General features: G+C 46.5%; 1 protein-coding gene across 2 annotated transcripts; it reads right to left on the reverse strand.

Moving 5' to 3' along the window:
• Nucleotides 1–1478: 1478 nt before the first annotated feature.
• Nucleotides 1479–13751, reverse strand: IL1RN (interleukin 1 receptor antagonist). Of its 2 annotated transcripts, XM_008049803.1 has the most exons (5): nucleotides 13615–13751; nucleotides 5743–5794; nucleotides 4032–4120; nucleotides 2841–2953; nucleotides 1479–1725 (listed from the first exon to the last, which is right to left on the reverse strand). In XM_008049803.1, the coding sequence occupies exons 1-5, from the start codon at nucleotides 13622–13624 to the stop codon at nucleotides 1510–1512; spliced, it is 480 nt and encodes a 159-aa protein (XP_008047994.1). In that variant the 5' UTR covers nucleotides 13625–13751; the 3' UTR covers nucleotides 1479–1509. The 2 variants fall into 2 exon arrangements, with proteins under 2 accessions (XP_008047994.1, XP_008047988.1); XM_008049797.1 differs by lacking the exon at nucleotides 13615–13751 and having other exon boundaries at nucleotides 5743–5912.
• Nucleotides 13752–17768: the final 4017 nt, after the last annotated feature.

Raw genomic sequence — 17768 nt, forward strand, 5'->3', positions numbered from 1 at the left:
AACCTTGCTTCTCTCTGTGCTGTCTGTCTCCACATCTCCCCACACAACAGCTCAAAGTTGCCTTTGTTGTTTCAAACTTTATAGAAATGGAATCATTCACTGTGCATGCTTTTGTGATGCTTGTACCCACATGTTTGCAAGATCCAGCCACTTTGTTAGATGTTGTCAGCTGTGGTTCATTCATTTTCTTTGTCTTAGCGAATTCTCCTGTGATGGGTCTTTGGATTGTTTCCAGTAGAGGCTATTGTGGACAATGCTGCTTCATACCTTTCTGACGGGGAGATTTGCTCTCATGCTATCCAGAGAGAGTGAGGCCCAAGAAGAAAAAGGACTCTCAGAGGAGAAACAGCCAGGCCCCACCCCCAGGATGAGAAGGACCCTTGGGTGTACCCATTTCCTCAGCAACTCTATGCCCTATGCCTGGCAAGGCCAAGGACACCGTCAACAATATGAGAATTTTTGAGGTTTTATTGTAAAACAGAGCTGAAGTCACAAGGAGTAGGGAACTTTCCACCCAACACATACAGTGCACATTCACTGAGTACCTACCAAGGGCAGGCCACGTACTCAGTCCTGCAGGGACCTGAGATACATATAAATCATGTTCCCTGCTCAAGCCAGAGCTCACAGCCTGGCGGAGGAGACTCCTACAAGTCTCAGAGTGTCAGAAGTGCTACAGTAGTCAAGACACAGTTCATCTCTCCCAGCAGAGGAGGAAAGGACTCTCAGGAGCCACATTTGCACAGTCCTTGGAAGCTGGGGGAGGTAAAAGCAGCTGTGAAAGATCTGGAGTGGAGAAGAAACTTGGGGCCTGGGCAGACAGGCCCAAATTATGTGAATGCATCAAAAGGAAAAAAAATTAGGAGCAATAACTTTCCATTTTTATAGGTTGGGACATAACAAAAATGAAGGGAGGAAGAAGGAAAAGCTACCATTTACTTTCAGCGTCATTTCACAAAAGCAGGAATATTTTAATTCCCCAGTTCCTCCTAGGAAGAACATACTCTTCAAATGAAGGACTCGTCTTCATATTGAATAAAGGTCTTAATTAAAAAGGACATGAAATTCTTAATTTGCATTTTCCACACACCCTTAAAAACCTCCACATTGACCGGCATTCTTTTGTAAAACAGGGTGTGGAATCCACTTGCAGGAGGGATGTCAGTGAATGGCCAGATGGGGCAGGAGAGGAGGAAGGGGAGAGGAGAGCAGAGGGAGTCTAGGCTGGGCAAGTGGCCTGGATTTTATCCTAAATGAAGAGGCAACATGGAAGGGCTTTGGGCAGGGGGCTGCCGTGCTCTGATTTGCATGTTGGAATGACCATTCTGGAGGCACCATGTAGGTCAGTTGAGGAGGCTGGAGTCAGAGTCCTGTGACCAGGACTCTTGTGCCTGCTTTTGAAGGTCTACCCACAATGGCTGCTCCTCAGTGTCCCTGTGGCAAGGAGCCCTGGGGCAGTCCTGTCATCACTGCTGAGCTGGGAATGAGGAAGGACAGGCCTGGGCAGTACTACTCGTCCTGCTGGAAGTAAAACTTGGTGACCATGACGGCCTCGTCAGGCACATTGGTGAGGCTAACAGGCTGGTCGGCTTCCAATGCTGTGCAGAGGTACCAGCCTGGGCAGGCAGCCGACTCGAAGCTGGTAGTGGGGCCGCTGTCTGAGCGGATGAAGGTGAAACGCTTGTCCTGCTTTCTGTTCTTGCTCAGGTCAGTGATGTTAACTGCCTGGAAACCAAGAGATAAGCAAGTGAGAACTGAAGCCTGGGAAGTCCCACACTGCCACCTCTCTGTCCCCTACCATGCCATGGTCCTCAGGCCAGCCCACTGCCAGGAGACCCTGAGCCCCAGGTTTCTTAGAACAACAACAATACAAAGAGGTATCCCATTGTCATACCTTGACTTTGGGAAATCTGGCCTCTCTGGTCATAGACCAGCAAGTCTGGTAACCACATGGCATTGTTAGCAGGCCCTGGTGTTCTGTCAGGGTCTAAGCCTCCGAGGAGAGGGGGTCATGGAGAAGCTGAACAGAGAGGCTCACAGCTCATTCACATGATCCATGCAATATTCTGGCCATTGCCACTCCACCCAGAACAGGCACTTACCCTCCAAAACAGTGTCCCTGTCCACCCCTGGAGGGATGTGACAGTGCCATAGTATGGCCACCCACATTGGGTATGGTCATGTCCAACAAGACCCTGAGGCAAAGCTGTCTTTTTCTGAGGCTGGGCAGCCTATTAGTATTGCATAGGGTCAAAGAGTACAGGGCCCAAGATGAGACGCCAACTAATAGATGTGAGCAGATATAGATTGAAAGAGAAAAGCTCTAAGGGCTGGCTTTGCTGGAAGAAGGCAGGTCCCAGTGGGTTGGCAGCCCTTGAGGAAGGGAATGGCACAGTATGATTCAGGCCCTGTGGTAGACTGCTATGGTAGTGGCCACCAGTGACTATACCTCCTAGTTCCCTCCACATGAGTCTAGACTTAGTCACTTGACCAGCTTTGGCCGATAGGGTGATGCATGTAGAAGTTTAGCAAGCACTTGTACATTGAGACTTGACTTTTTGAAATGATCCCCCTTGGAAGCCATACTCCATGCTGTAAGAAAGCTCATGCTGATTCCTGCATGCTGAGAGACTCTGAAGGATGGGAAACCATCTTGGACACCCCAGCACGACTTAAGTGCCCTAATGAATGCAGCTGCAGGAGTGATCCCAGAGCCTTCCACTGTGTGGAATAGAACTGCCCAGCTGTTCCTAGTCAGCTCAAAGAATCACAAGAACAAATTGTGGTGGTTTTAAGGCACTGGGTTTTGGGGTAACTTGATACCTGAAACAGGTCCTTACCTCCAGTTGGAGTTTGGTCTCATCACCAGACTTGACACATGACAGGCACAGCTTCCCTCCATGGATCCCCAGGAACAGAGTATGGGGCTCGATGGGCACCACATCTATCTTTTCTGGGGAAGAGCAGAGGGCAAGGGAGGGTTAATAGAGAGAAGAGGAGGGAGAGGTGGTGAAGAGACCCTGGGTATTTTTCTCTCTCCCTCCTTCCTCCAAAACTAAAACCCTAAAGCCAGGAGGACAACAAGGCCCCATATTCCTAGTCAGCATCCATGCAGATCAAACCAAGCACACTATCTAGTTATTTCTGAGGGACTGGGTCTCCTAGATTCTGGTCCACATGACTTCCATCCTTCCCTCACTTTTCCCACTGTGCTCCAGGTCAACAGCTGTGCTGCCACAGGGCAGGGAACATGGCACACAAGCTCATGAGTGGGCCCCATAGAACTTTGAACCTCCTCTTCCTCTTAGAGGGCCCCATGCCCTCGTGTAGTAATCAAAAATCTCAGCCTCCCTGGGCTTCAGCATGTCTACTGGGAGAACTACCAGAGGAACAGGAAAGGTAGGTCTTGTACTCTTTCAAAGGGAGGCAGAGGGGAGAGAACAAGGGAACAGACAAGGGTGGAGAGATGGAGATAACATTATGCAACAGCACTATATAGGAAGTCGAAACATCCTAGAGGCCAGGACTGAAATAATTGTCCAGCTGCCGTCACCTTTCTCAAGGGAAAACTGAGGAATGAGGTGGGTGATGCTTAGCCAAGTTCATCCAGCTTGTTTAGAATGTGGACCAGAATATGGCTAAGTATGGTGTCCAGAAATAGGGAATATAGCCCAGCCTTATACATGGTGTACTATTTTGGAGTGGAGTTAGGATTTGAACAACACAGGAACACAGGAGGCTTAGGAGGCACAGGAGGGAGGGAAGGTCAAATATTGCCTTCTGGTCCCCGTGCCTCTCAGCGTTGCCCTGGGACCACTGTGCCTGTAGATGGCAGCTCCTAACCTAGACTCCACCTCTCCAACCCTCTTGAGGCTGTCCTCATAAGTGCCCTGTAGTGAGCAGACCTCTCTAGCTTCAAATTCAGGTACAAAAATCCAACAGAGATTAGAATGTTGCACCTGAGGTTTGTAGACTCAAGGGCAAAGTGACCTGACACCCACACAAGACTGTCTTTCTTGGCAACCACTCACCTTCTAATTTAGTATTTTTTCCTTGTAAGTATCCAGCAACTAGTTGGTTGTTCCTCAGGTAGAAGGTCTTCTGGTTAACATCCCAGATTCTGAAAAGCAAAAGAACCCAGCTTGTAGTAGACAGCCACTGGTGCCCAACCCTGTGCTCAGCACCTTCCTGCATCCCCCAGAGCTCATGGAATCCGTACCCACCTCTGCCCGGGGTGTGGTATTTTAGTGCACCCATGGCATGGATGAAAAGACTGAGACTGACTCACACAGCTAGTGAGCAGTGAGCCTGCATTCTACCCCTCTCCTCACCTTGCTTTTCATCTCTGATTCCCAGGACAAGCACCTTCTGTTTCAGTGAGGATCTGAATTTTTACTTTTCTTTGATTTTCATTCACTTAAATGTAAATTCCTCCACCTGAGATTCTTGGCTACCACAGCACAGCATGAGAAGTTTCAATGGACAGGGTACCTCGCAGCTAACTCACACCAAGAATTGGACCAGGAGTGTCTGTCCCTAGAACTTTTCTTCTGTCAACTGGTGACCTACTCTAGCTCCAATGGGGGCAAGTGTCCCTGGGAACACATCAGCTTCCTCTCTGGCTCACCCAGTGACCTGTTGGTGTCACTCAACCCTTCCTTCTTAGTAAAAGAACTTTCTTGCTAAGAGCGGGGCTTGAAGCTGTGAAATGGCATAAACAGAGCCCCAGCCATAGTGACCTGGGACCTGTGCCTCATCTCACCCGTGGAGGTGGCTAACCACATCCACCTTATCAGGTGACTCCAAGGAGCCCATGAGCTCAATAAGGGATGACTGAACAAACCTAAGTGCTTTGCATGTGTGAGCATTGACCCTACTCTGATTATCCCTGGTTTCTAGATGCATTTCAGTCCAAAGGAATTACAAGGACAACTCCTGGAGTTCCCAGCTGACCAGAGGAAACAGAGACAAACTCTGTGCAGTAGACAGTCCCCACATCTGGGAGTTGAAAGACCTGCTCACATCTCTCAGAGCCCGACCTGTAGTCTCAGGCCAGAAAAACTCAGAGGTCAGAGGAACATTACCCCAACATGACTTCACTGCCAGGTATTATAGGGCAGACAGCCTGCATAGATGGCACTCTCATTTCTATCAGCATCACAGCCTATCATTTTTACAAAAGTGATGGTCTCACAAAGCCCCGGATTCACAGTTCACAGAACACTGTTACATTATCATCTGTGCATCTAATTTTCACAACCACCTTGTAAAACACACAGGGAACCATAATGGACCTCATGTCACAGATAGGGAAACAGAGGTCCCAAGAGAATGGAATCCTGCAACATGTCAACACAGATAGGCATTGCTAACATCAGCTTGGGCCTTTGGGCTGTGCCCTACCCATGGTACCCCTCTCTGCCAGCACAGTCTGCCAGGCCTGAATCTCAGACTCACTACTTGGCACACGTCTATCCCCCACCAAGCTACCAGAGTCTCTGGAAAAGTAAGCCAGGCTGCTGGCCACGCTGCCCACATCTGGGATATTTTGAAATAAGCCCCGAAGGCTGTGCATGTAGCAGCCTCTTTTTTGAATAACAGACATCCCACATTCCTCTCCAGTCCAAACCCAGTTCTCAGGTCCTGCGGGGCCTCCCAGCAGACCAAGACGCTCATGCTGTGTCTCTACCTTCCAGCTAGTCTGTCGTCGTGCCCCCCACCCCCACCCCGCCGTAGCCTTACCTGAAAGCCTGCATCTTGCACGGTCTTTTCCCAGAGGGGCGGCAGGCTGTCTCTGAATGGAACAGAAAGAGGAGGAGAGAGATTAGGTGACCAGGGCTCCTGTAGATTTGCATTCTGTGGCCACAGCAAGGTAGTGGACTGCCATTGCGGGCCCAGAGTTGCTGCTTATAAAGAAATAGTCACTCACCGAAACAGGAGTCCCTTTGAGAAACGGAAATACCCTCCTCACATTTCCAAAAAGAGAAACCTTTGCTGTTGTCACTTTCAACCCCACTGAGTGTCGCAATGGGGTGTTGTAACTGATTCCCTCCCCCTTTTCCCCTGTGCAATTTCCCCAAAATTGAGATTTCTGTTTCCCCTTCATTGAGTTCCTGGGAAGGAGAAGCAGTGAAAACCAAACTCCCTCATTTGCCTGACAGGTGCCCTGAGACTGTTTGTTGACTGTTTAACAAACAGATTTGAGCAGAAATGTAACAAAGTCAAGCAATGGAGCTCCCAGCACACGGGTCAGTCTCATGTCACTTTGTGTTCTTTGAAGGAAGAATGGCCTTGGACTCTGAACCATAGATTGGCAAACATTCTGTAAAGAACAAAATAGTAAATATTTTAGTCTCTGTGGGCCATGTAGTCTCTGTTGTGATTACTTAAAACGGCTGCCATGGTTCACAAAAGCAGTCATAGGCAAGCTGTAAATCAACAAGCCCAACTGTGTTTCAATACAACTTTATTTACAAAAACAAGGGTGGACCGGATTTGGCCTGAGCCTGCTGATCTCTGTTCCAGAGTAAAGTGAGTTCTTTCTAAGAAGAGCTTTGAACAAACTCTCTTCCCGCCAACCCACATCTTTAAATTTATGTGTCAGGAATATGGACTGAACTCAGCTCAGCATTTGGATAGAAATGGGTCCAGATTCAAACTCTGCCACTTGCCATGTGCTATCCTCTTGACTTTGAGCAAAGTCATTTTATTTATTTGAGTCTCTGCCTCCTCATTCTCAGAATGAGGATGATCATGTCCTTCCCTCCAGGAAGGGAGGGAGGAAGAAAGGGGGAAAGGAATGAGGGAGGGAGGGAGGAAAGAAATTAAAGAGGGAAGAAGGAAGGGAGAGAGGGAGTGAGGAAGGGAAGGAGGGAAGGAAGGAGGGAAGGATAAAAGAGAGGACAGGAGAAAGGAAGGAAGGAAGGAAGGGGCAAGTTTCTGACCCATAATGCACACTAATTGACATTAACTTTTTCACAATATTCTGGACAGGTAGGGAAAAGGCAAGTATGTGCCTACTTTACAGATGGAAAAAAATTGAAGATGGTTTCTATGTGATCTACATACAGGATAGGTAATGCTGGTGTAGAAGCAGAGACTGTAGTGTTTTGGAGCTGGATGAGAGATAAGCTGTCATCCTGTCCTACCCAAGCATTGTTTTAAATGAGACTCATTAAGACCCAGAAAAAGAAAGACACCTGGCCAACGTCACATAAATTGTTGATGGCAAAGGTATGCAGAGAAATGCAGGTCTTCTGACCTGCAACACTGGGATATCCTCCTATAGCACTTGATCTTGATGAGTCTGACTCTATTTTCAACCGACAAATCAGAGTCTGTGTCCAAATGAGGGTTACATCCTTCAAAGGAGGGTGGCTATGAATGAATTTCCTGAATTTTTAAAGAGCTCCTCTTTCAGAGTAAATGGAACATTTCTGCAAAAAAAAAAAAAAAAAAGTATCACCTCCCTGGGTGACTTCTTTGACTGGCAAAATGGCTGTCACCATCTGCATCATCCTCACCACCTGTGTGACCTTGAATGAGTCATTCGCCCTCTTTGAAACACATTCGAGAAATAGTATCTCCCTTTGAGGAACCAGGGGACATTTTGCTTGTTCATTTATTTGTTTTTGTGAAATGAGGACTGGTTGAATGAGGCAATGTGTATGAACCTGTCTAGTTATTTGCCATTTCCAGAATTTATTGAATTAGAGCTTAACGTTTCTGAAGCATTTGTTAATAATCAGGTCCATAACTCTGTTAAGACATTCACTGAAAGGAAAGGCAGTCAGCAACCAGCTGCTGTGATAGGTTCTCTCTTATTCTATTTCTAAAGCCCTCCTGAACTTTCAAATCAGCATCCTCTCAAAAAATGTCCTTAAAAATTGAAGAAGAGAAGTGGCTTGCCCAGGTGGGACGGAGATTCTGTCCTGGCCACCACCCTCAGTAGCATTCCAAGCAAAAGTTCCACCCATATTGTGGCTCCTGAGTAAAAGTTTCTCTGACTCCAATCCAAATTCAGAGAGAACGATTTATCCTGGAAAACAGAAGCTCTGGGCTCCTAGAACTTCTGTAGTCTGCTCATGTCCCACTGTGCCCTGAGAAGTTGCTTTGTAAGGACTGGGGGGAGTCTGGAACCCAGGCTATGGAGTCTGTGTCTGAATCCTCCTGTGTCATTGATGTGCTGGGTCATTCCAGACAATGTATAGAGCCTGTCTTGGTCTCAGTTTCATTATCTGTTAGACAGAGCTAATAATAGAAGCCACGTCACGGGTTTCTACAAAGATTAAATAAGATACTGCACGGGATGTATCACGATCTAACCCTGGCACGTGGGAAATACGCAAAACAGTGGCTATTGGTATGCTTCTTTACCCAGATAAAGTGGAAAAGTCACAGTGCCCCTCTCTGCCCTGCACTCCGGGCCTCCCTACTCTGTGTACTGACCTGCCCTCCTTTCCCTGTCCAGTCCCAAGCCTGCTCTGACTCCAGAGGTGGGGGCTGTCACTCACTCTGCATTGGGGGGAGGAAGAAAGGGAAGAGGGGGAAGCTCCTCACGCTTCTGGCCACAATCCCACTCTTGGTTCTGTCTTATCTCACCAAAACAGTTGGTGTTCCTGTGATTTCTACCCACAGGAAATCTCTGACTAAACTTGTTCCCATTCTGGGTACTCAGTCCCTCACTTCATTTCCTGGATGAAGCTTCAGGATCGCACAGTAGACTCTGTTTCCCGGTCAGCACCTATGCCCTCCCTCTGAGTTTCTGGTCATCACAATCCCATCCACTGCTTTCCATGTGTTGAGCCCTGTGCTACTAGACAATAGCGACAACATAAAGGCCCACATAAAGAAAATTTGGTGAGGCAGAGAGAGAAACCAGGTTATCCATGTCTTAGGAGTGATAGTGCATGGCTGTAGGGAGACAAGTCTCCTGTCGATCTCTGCAGAGGAGTGAGCACTATGCCACCTACGTGGGAAGTGTTCAATAAATGTTCACTATTTCTCAATTCCACTTAATTGCATCTTTCACTTCTTGGTTCCTTTTTTGTATAGTTTCTAGTTCTCTGCCAAAATTTCCAGTCTTGTCCTTTAAATCTTTGAGCATATTCTCCACGGTTGCCTCTGACAACTCTATTAATTGAATTCCTGCTGGCTCTCCATCTAGTGTCTGCTTTTCCCATGTGCACAGGCCATCTTGCACATTTATGATTACTTTTTATTGACTGCTGGAGACTATATATTAAAAACTGTACAGGTTATTTGAGGCTCTGAGTGATGTTCTCTCTTTTTTTTTTTCTTTTAGATAGGGTCTCCCTCTGTCACTCAAGCTAGAGTTCAGTTGTAGCTCACTGCAAGCTCGCACTCTTGGACTCAAGCAATCCTTCTGTGTCAGAGTCCTGAGTAGCTGAGACTACAGGTGTAAACAACTGTGCCCTACCAATGTTATCTTTATCCTGAGACAATTCACTTTTGTTCCTGCTGGGCAGCTAGGCCAGGCGTGCTGCAGCCCCAGGTAACCTCTACCCACACAGGACTTGAGATCATTTCCAAACTGGTTGGGGCTTTTCAGGGCCCCTCATCCAAGGTAGGATATAAAGTACAAATTGCACCTCTCCCACCAAGTCCCGTGAGTTCTCCAATTTCAGCTGCAGTTCTTTGAAACCAGCAAATACTTCTAGGAGTAAAGGGCCCCAGTGCTGGGCTCCACCTCACTGGACTCCAACAATTCCTTACAGCTTTGGCCATTCTCTGATGCCTTCAAGCAGATTTTTTGGAAATTTAGACATTTTGCCCAACTTTTCTAATTATTCACAGTAGAGGATTGGCCTTAAACAACCCAGAGTGGAACCTGGTGTTATCTATTTTTTAAAAGTCTTATTATTCAGGATGGCTGGAGTTTGCATGGCATTTGGGGACAGGGGGAGGAGAAGTGATTGAAAAGTTAAGTGGGAGCCAGAGGAGGAATGGCCTTTAATACCATCCCCAAAGAGCTGGGAATTTATCTTAAAGAAAAGAAAAGCAGAGGGTGATGTTGTCAGATGCATTTTATTAAGATCATGTTGGGGACGGTGAACCTATGGGTTAGACTAGGATGGGATAACTAGGCCTGAAGGCAGGGCAGTGTTGTGCTGGTAAATGTTTAACAATTGGACCTCCCCCCAAAGGATAAAAACTCCTTCAACAGATGATTTCAAGGTTTGGACATGACATCACTAAATGGAGAGTTGAGAAAAATGCACCCAATCAGATCTTGTGGGCTCCAGCACCCCATAGAGGCAGAGAGGTTCAATCTTTCTAGAGGGAAATCGTCCCTACATTTCCCAACTCCAACCTCCCTCCTTAGCCCAAATGGCTCACTCCTCAAGTCTCAAGTTCCTTTTGCAGAAACAATCCTCACTGATAAATCCAGTTTGTCAGGAAACCTTAATGAATCTCAGTGCCTCCTGGAGCTGCATTTGTGCCTCCCAAGCACTATTTGTAAAGTGTAAGAATCCGGCTTGGAGTAGACAGATGCTCACTCTGCTTTGTAATGGCTTCATCTCATATTTAGGGTTTTCAGTCAATCTCTGAAATCCTGAGTGTCACAGCATACACCACACAACACAGGCAGTATTGCTCTTCAAACTTTGTAAATTTTTGCTAACGCAATGGCACAAAGACTCCAGTTGCTCTTTCTGGGTCATGGGTAAATGTATTATTACAAAGAAGAGGCAGAAGGACAAGAAATTCAGAACCCCTTTGTGTAATCTGAGGTCTTCTTTATGTCAGTCCCCACCTACCCAGCCCTTCTAGGTGGTTGAGTTAATTTTAACGAAATCCAGCAGCTTAGTAGGATCTCCCGACAGCAATAGGTCAGGTTCGGAGACAGCTGTCCTCCTGGGCATCTCTTCCCACCAAGCAGCTGCCTATAAGTGTGCCCATATTTGCTCTCCTGGCTGGTGAAGGGCAGTCAGGAGATGTGTATAATCCAACTGTTAACTATCTCTGCTCTACAAGAAGTTTGCTGCCCTACATATCTAAGTGATAAACTTCCTATGAATTCTTTCTGAGGTTCAGAGTCTTCCAAGATGGTTTTTGCAGTTTATGGGTTTAATATGGATCTGCACTGAAAGTCATTTTTCATCTGGCTATCGTTTGTTTTCAGAAGCACATGTTTGCTCTTGCCTTCTTGGCTCTGATGATTAGCTGTATAATCTCGCTGCAGGCAGGAGGAGAGGGAGCACAGAAGCTCTGGGGGAAGGGACAACTATATCCCTTGCCTGCTGTGTTTTAGGCTCTGTGTTACACTTTCATACAGATCTCTTCTAGTCCTCAAAACAACTGTGCAAGGCGGACATATTGACACCCACTTTCAAAATTTTTATATACTCATAGCTCCTTTATAGAAAAGCTCAAGGTTCAGAAAGTTGAAATTACTTGCCCCAGATCCTAGAAAAACCAGAAAGATTATTATTTCCCACACTACAGACCTGCTGAAGAGGCAGCAGACATGTTTCCTCTCTGCTTAATTGTATGGCTAGCAGAAACAAGAATTATATTTGTTCTTAGGGTATTTCTTTTGGTCTGAACTCATATCTCATAGAGCAATTATTTAGTTCATAAAACCTGGGGAGGTTTTTTGGTAGTAAAGAAAGAAATGAGCCAGGCTCGGTGGCTCAGCCTGTAATCCCGTGCCTTTGGGAGGCTGAGGTGAGTGGATTGCCTGAGCCCGCGGGTTCGAGACCCGCCTGGGCGACTTGGCGAGACCTCATCTCTACAATAAATCAAAAAATCAGCTGGGCGTGGTAGCGCATGCCTGTAATTCCGGCTACTTGGAAGGCTGAAGCGGAAGTATCGCCGGAGCCCAGCAGGCCAGGCTGCGGTGGCCGGGAGTGGCTACTGCACTCCAGTCTGGGCAACCGAGTGAGACTCCAACTCAAAAAAAAAAAAAGAAATGATTCTAAAACCTTAGCTTACAGGGAAAGCTTTTTACCTGGTTATGGTAATTGCCCTGGTTTGTCCAGAACTTTCTTGGCTTTATTACTGAAAATTGCACATCTCAGCAAACTCCCCAGTCCCTAAAAAACTGGGATAATTGGTTACTCTAAATTTGAACACTTAAAAGGCACTGGTGCCTCTGGTGGCTGATGCCACAAATTACAGGCACAATTAAATAAATGTTCATCATTGTACCTTGCCAGTTCAGCCTATTTTTATTGGCAGAAATGTGATTCATTTTACTAGATAGACATGCATTTTATTATCTAGATATACATACATACATACATACATACAGACAGACAGGTAGACATCAGTCACACAAGAGTATCCAAAGTCTTAGTGAGTCTGCCACTCAGGAAAGAAACTATAGCAAATAAAATATGATCATTCACTTTTATTCTGATCAAGAGCCCTATTTTCTTTTTGGCAAATGCTGATACTCCTGGCTGTAGATGGAGAATTTGCTTCCACCTCCCAGAAAGTGTGGTGTTTTCAAAGGGCTTACTTGTGTTTGATTCCTGAATTCAATTCAATTCAAGTTCACGCACATTTATTTGGCACCTACCATGTGCCATTTCAAAATATTTTGGAATGAACCATTGTTAAGCATAGCGATTTCTTTACAATATATCACTATTTGGTTCTGAGAGTGGTGCCAGCATTCTACATTTGAAAAGTATATAAGACCATGGGATAACCTTTTAACACAACCCAGTAGAGTCTGTACCCATTGGGAGAAAGGGGAGGATCCATTGCCATTGGAATAACTGCTTGTGGTTTATAAAGCAATTCACCCTTCATGATTTCATTCAGTATCTGTGTCCCATAAGAGTGTAGTGGTTTGAAGATAGACTGTCCGAAGTCAACCTCAACTTCTCTCCTGGCTGTCTGGCTTTGGACAAATTACCTAATCTCTCTGTGTCCATTTCCTCTTCTAAAAATGTGAGTAATGATAGTCCTTCCTTTTAATTGCTTGCTTTTTTTGTTTCATTTAATCGGAATACTACATATAATAAAACCAGAATATGACTCTTCTTGAAAAATCAGAAGTTCAGGCTACCTGAACCTCCCTGTCCTACCCTTAGACTAGGGGGTTGCTGGAAGGATGAATAAAATACAGACTGTAAATGCTTTATAAATTGTCTTATGATAAAAATCTGCTGGAACTGACTAATGCCAAGCCCTTAATTCTCCACAGTCCCCACCCTTCCCTATCACCTCTCAGACCCCGTGGCCCTGTGCCAGATTCTATTAGCATTTCTCATTGAGCTCACACCATTCTTTCCCTCATTTTACAGAGATATTTCTCTAATTTCCTTGCTTCTAACAAACCATGGAAAATAACCAACAGACACCAAGGACTCCATGACTTTTCTCACAGCAGGTACATCCCTCTGTTTACATGCTGGCATAGCAGACATTAGGCTTGCAGCCCTTGCCTCAGAACACCTGCGTGGTCTCCCATGGAGACTGTGACCTCCCAGTGCCTGGGTTTCCCATACAGGTCTGGAGCACTATGCGCTTGACATTGATGCTTGCCATCAGAATCTGAAAGCCTTGGTAAACCCTAGTGGTAGACATTTTCATCTCCCATATTTTTCAAATGGAAAAGTAAGAGTGGAAAGAGCTTACCTAAAGCCATGGGGAGAGCCTGATAGAATACAAGGTGTTCCGAGGTCTTCCAACCTCTGGCTCCAGATTCAGCTGCTGCATATAAAGAAGCATTCTGGCTGCACCTGGGCCACAGCACCTCCCAGGGTGGAGCTGTCCCTCCTTCCCCAGCACCTAGGAGAGTTGAAGGAGGAACTTGGCCTCCCCGCCCACACACGTACACAGTGCCGGCCAGCCCAAGGAGGTGGGCAGGCTGACTGCTGACCTGATGCCAAGCCAGGCCTAGCTTCCAGAACGGTGACTCAGGCTAGCAGAAACCAAACTGGTTCTTATTTACGTAAAACTGGAGGTCATATGTAGGGAACTGAGCTGGGCCTTTGTGCCCACCGAACCCCACCTGCCACTAGCCCATGCATGCATGCATACATTCATCCCAAAACTGTCCTGGTTTAATCCTGTGTGGTGGTCACTCTTCCAGGAATTGGGAATGAGTCAGATAAGGTCCCAAATATTCTAATGAAAGAAAGCAGACAAAAAACAAGTTAACACACGAACCAACTTCATAGGATAGTAAATCGTATAGGAGAAATAAAAAGCAAGACAGGCTTTTGAGGGACCTAGGAATGGATGGCTATTGCAGTGAAAGTAGCCAGGGAAGGCCTGTGTGAGAGGGTGACATTGGAACAGAGACCTGAGGTATAATACCTGGTGGCCAAGGAAGGGGAAGAATATCCCCAGGTGAATGGAACAGCAAGAGTAAAGGCCTTTGGGTGGAGATTCTCTTAGTGTGTTTGAACACCTGGAGGTTATAGCTTAGGGAGAAATGAGGTGTCCAGCTCCAAAGCTGACCTCTGCTGTGACACTGTCCATGAAGCCAGATACTCTCCCCCCACTTTCTCTGGAACCACCTGATGTTTAAACACTTCTCCTCCCCTTTGCCATTCAGAACTGACCTGCTCTAGCTTCATGCCTCTGCACCTGCCATCAGGGAGCAGACAACTCATGGATGCTTAAGACTCTCAGGCTGATGCTTGCAGAACAGTGGCAAAGGCTTCCCAGGTAGGCTGAAGTCCTGGGTCTGGGCCCCAGGCCTGCAGCCAACCATGTGGGTCTGGGCACACCATTTCTGCCCCTGGGCCTCAATTTGACAATTGCAAAATAGCTCTGATGCTCCTTGTCCTACCTTAGACTAGGGAGTTGCTGGAGGTATGAATGAAACACAGACTATAAAATGCTTTACAAAGTGTGTGCATTTAAGTAGGGCCTTGTTGCAGGCAATGCCTCAAGATAAAGGAGAGAGTAAGAGGCAGACCAGCCTAATGGCTGCCCTGGACCCTGCCACTTTCAATCTGTCTCTTCTGATGGAGAAAGACAGTTTTCCTTTGCTTGCAGAAGAGTTCATAATTCATAAACTTCTCAATGGGGAGCTGGTAGGGATCCTACAGCTTCTCTTAACCCTGTAGAGGCCTGAACTCATTCCCAGGATCCTTTCATCCAACACACATGGCCTGATTGGGACTGGAAGGTGCAGAGAGCTCCGACAGGAAAGGTGCTGGTCGGGGTGCTCCCAACCACAGGGACTTCCCATGAGGCTCTCACTTCCTGCTCTCTTCCTCCTTGGCTCACCAAGCTAGAATGCCAAGGTTTCTAAGGCTTGGCTGGGAATTTCTGAGCAGCTTTTGTAGAGAAATGCCTGTTGGCTAAAGAATCAGGAACTAAATTTGTAAACCTGGAAACTTTGTAAACATCAACTTTGTAAACCTAGAAAGTTGGTCATTGGAGCTGCCTGGAAACTGGCCAGGGCAGCCTGTCTTGTCAACATAGTGTTCTGCTTATTTATTATGACAACAGAAGAAGGATGCGGTGAGGTGGCCTCTGGTGGTCAGAGGTTCAAATCTTAGCCTCATGAACTACAGCTGTGTGATCTTGGCAACATCTGTAAAAAGAGGGTAAGACTATTACCCACCTCATGGCATTTTTGTGAGGACTGAGCTCACAAATGTAAGGTACTTGGAATATTGTCAGCATGATTTAAATATTAGCCATTATTTTCACAGGTTTGGGGTTGAATTCCATCCCTGGGGACCCAGGGACCTGAGTAGCCTGGGGTCAGTCATGTGAGAGCTAACTAGGCTGGCAGTCAGGACCAGATTGCAAGTTGATCAGCACACAAGACTGGGGATTCCCTGGAGGCCCCAACACTGGGCACATATAGGGTGAAGGGGCCATTTATAAGCATCACTAATCCCCCAGTGCCTGGCCCACCGCAGAACTCTCCTTTCCAGGCCCATCTACTTCTCTTCCAAGGCTGCAAATCTCTGAGGGGACAAGTGACTTGGCCTAAGGTGCTCAGTGCCTCTGAGAAGCATGGAGTCCAATATCCCTGAGATGGAGAAGACTGAGAGCAGAAGACTCCCAGAAGATTGAGAGAGCTGGCATTGAAGAACTTGGCAATTCCAGGTGGCTGGGGACCCTTGGCCCCTGAGTGAGGGGAAGGCTTCTAAAGAATGCTGAGGTGCTCGAATCCCAGTGATGGTAACTGACCACTCACTCCAGCACTGTCTTGCCAGCCCTGGCTGTGGGTAAGAAGAAAGGATGGGAAGAAGAAAGGGCAGAGGTAGAAGTTAGCAACGGGGAAGCATCAGGAATGAAAGAGTGAGATATTAAGGTTTAATGTTATTAGTATCCCTCTCTTCTATTGAGACAGTCCCCCGACCCCCCCAGGTGAGGTCCTCTGGCAGAAGAGACCCCAAGGATTTCAAAGGGAAGTCCTACTGTGGGAATAAAGTCAACCACAAGCCGGGTTCAAGTTCAATGGCAGGGCCCCTGTGTACTGTGGGAAGACTAAGAACTTGGGTGAATCCCTTCATTGCAACTAGGGGAGGAGGAGGCAGCACTACCTACTTCCTGCTAGTTTATGCACATGAGGCCAGAGCAGTGAATCTGAGGTTTGAAAAGAAGTAGGATCACTTTTATAATACTGATGTCTATAAATCCTTGTAGTCACAGAAAAACCATAAAGTTTTTACAGAGTCCATAAAAGATTGCCTGGCCTGGCTCTAAACTCAACTTGTAGAACAACCCTTTTTGTTCTCTGAACTCCAACCACACCATCCTTCTTTTGGTTCCTCAAATTCACCTCTTCCTCCCACCCCAGGACCTTAATACAGTCTAATCCTCTTTGTGGAACACCCTTCTCCTACTCACTCCACTGACTAGTCAACTATCTCACCCTTAAGATCTCAGCTCAGATGCTGCATTTGTGTGATCCTCTGTATATTATCTGCCTTCCTGGGCAAGTCACAGCAAGAACTGGACCATGTCTGTTTTTTTCACCATTGTATCCCCAGCTCATAGCCCAGGACTTGGCCCATAGAAAGATGAATGGGAAACCAATACATATTCTCTCTCTCTCTCTCTCGTTCTCTCGCGTGCGGGTCTTCATCTCCCCCCTCCCTCCCTCTCTCTCACCCACATACACACTCATACATCCCTTTAGAAAAATAAAACTCCTGAGTGTAACTTCATAAGTTGTTACACATTGAAACATACAAGTTCACATCAATTAAGCTCAAGATATGCAGACTCTGCTTAACCCATGATCCACACTCTTCTGGGGACTACCTCCATTAACACCACAATTCACACAGAGCCAGTCAGATATATACCTGACCTTGTCCCAGGGCACAACTGGTTAGACCAGTGGTGGGCAACTCCTTCACATGAATCCACTGTCAGTAATATAAAACTGGAGCTCAAAGGCCAGGAAGTATGTAATTGCTCTCAAACTGAGCATTCCTAAATCCATAGGCTTTAGAATGGCCATCTACTGCAGGTACACAGAGAAGCAGAGAAGGCCATTCTGCTAAGCAAGAACAAGCAGACAGACACAGAAATGCGAATACTGTGGCTGCCCTAATTTCTCATAATTTTTCCTGTTCCCAGTTAGCATCTCTTGTGAGACTTGTTTGCACTTCCTGTCACTGTGTCACAGCTCACAAACTCTCCATTATAGCGGAAGCTAGCTCAAGCATGTCTGTCTCTTGCAACCAAAGTCTTACTTAAATAATTCCAGAAACCAGTAGGCAACACATAAAGAAACTGAGGAGTCAATAAAAATGAAAACACAGAAGAGGAAGACTCCAGTAAGGCCCAGGTTAACAAGTGTGAGGAAT

The sequence above is a fragment of the Carlito syrichta genome, unplaced genomic scaffold (assembly GCF_000164805.1).
Source record: "Carlito syrichta isolate Samal-C Ts95f unplaced genomic scaffold, Tarsius_syrichta-2.0.1 Scaffold56697, whole genome shotgun sequence".
Classification (NCBI taxonomy): domain Eukaryota; kingdom Metazoa; phylum Chordata; class Mammalia; order Primates; family Tarsiidae; genus Carlito; species Carlito syrichta.

Bases quoted from the DNA above. Each gene is read 5' to 3' on its own strand.
- IL1RN (XM_008049797.1), bottom strand. From the start codon at position 5,855: ATGCAAATCTACAGGAGCCCTGGTCACCTAATCTCTCTCCTCCTCTTT. The intron at 4,121-5,742 runs GTAAGGCTACGG...TTTGCTTTTCAG, and splicing joins TGCAAGATGCAGGCTTTCAG to AATCTGGGATGTTAACCAGA. The intron at 2,954-4,031 runs GTGAGTGGTTGC...GCTCTTCCCCAG, and splicing joins AAAAAATACTAAATTAGAAG to AAAAGATAGATGTGGTGCCC.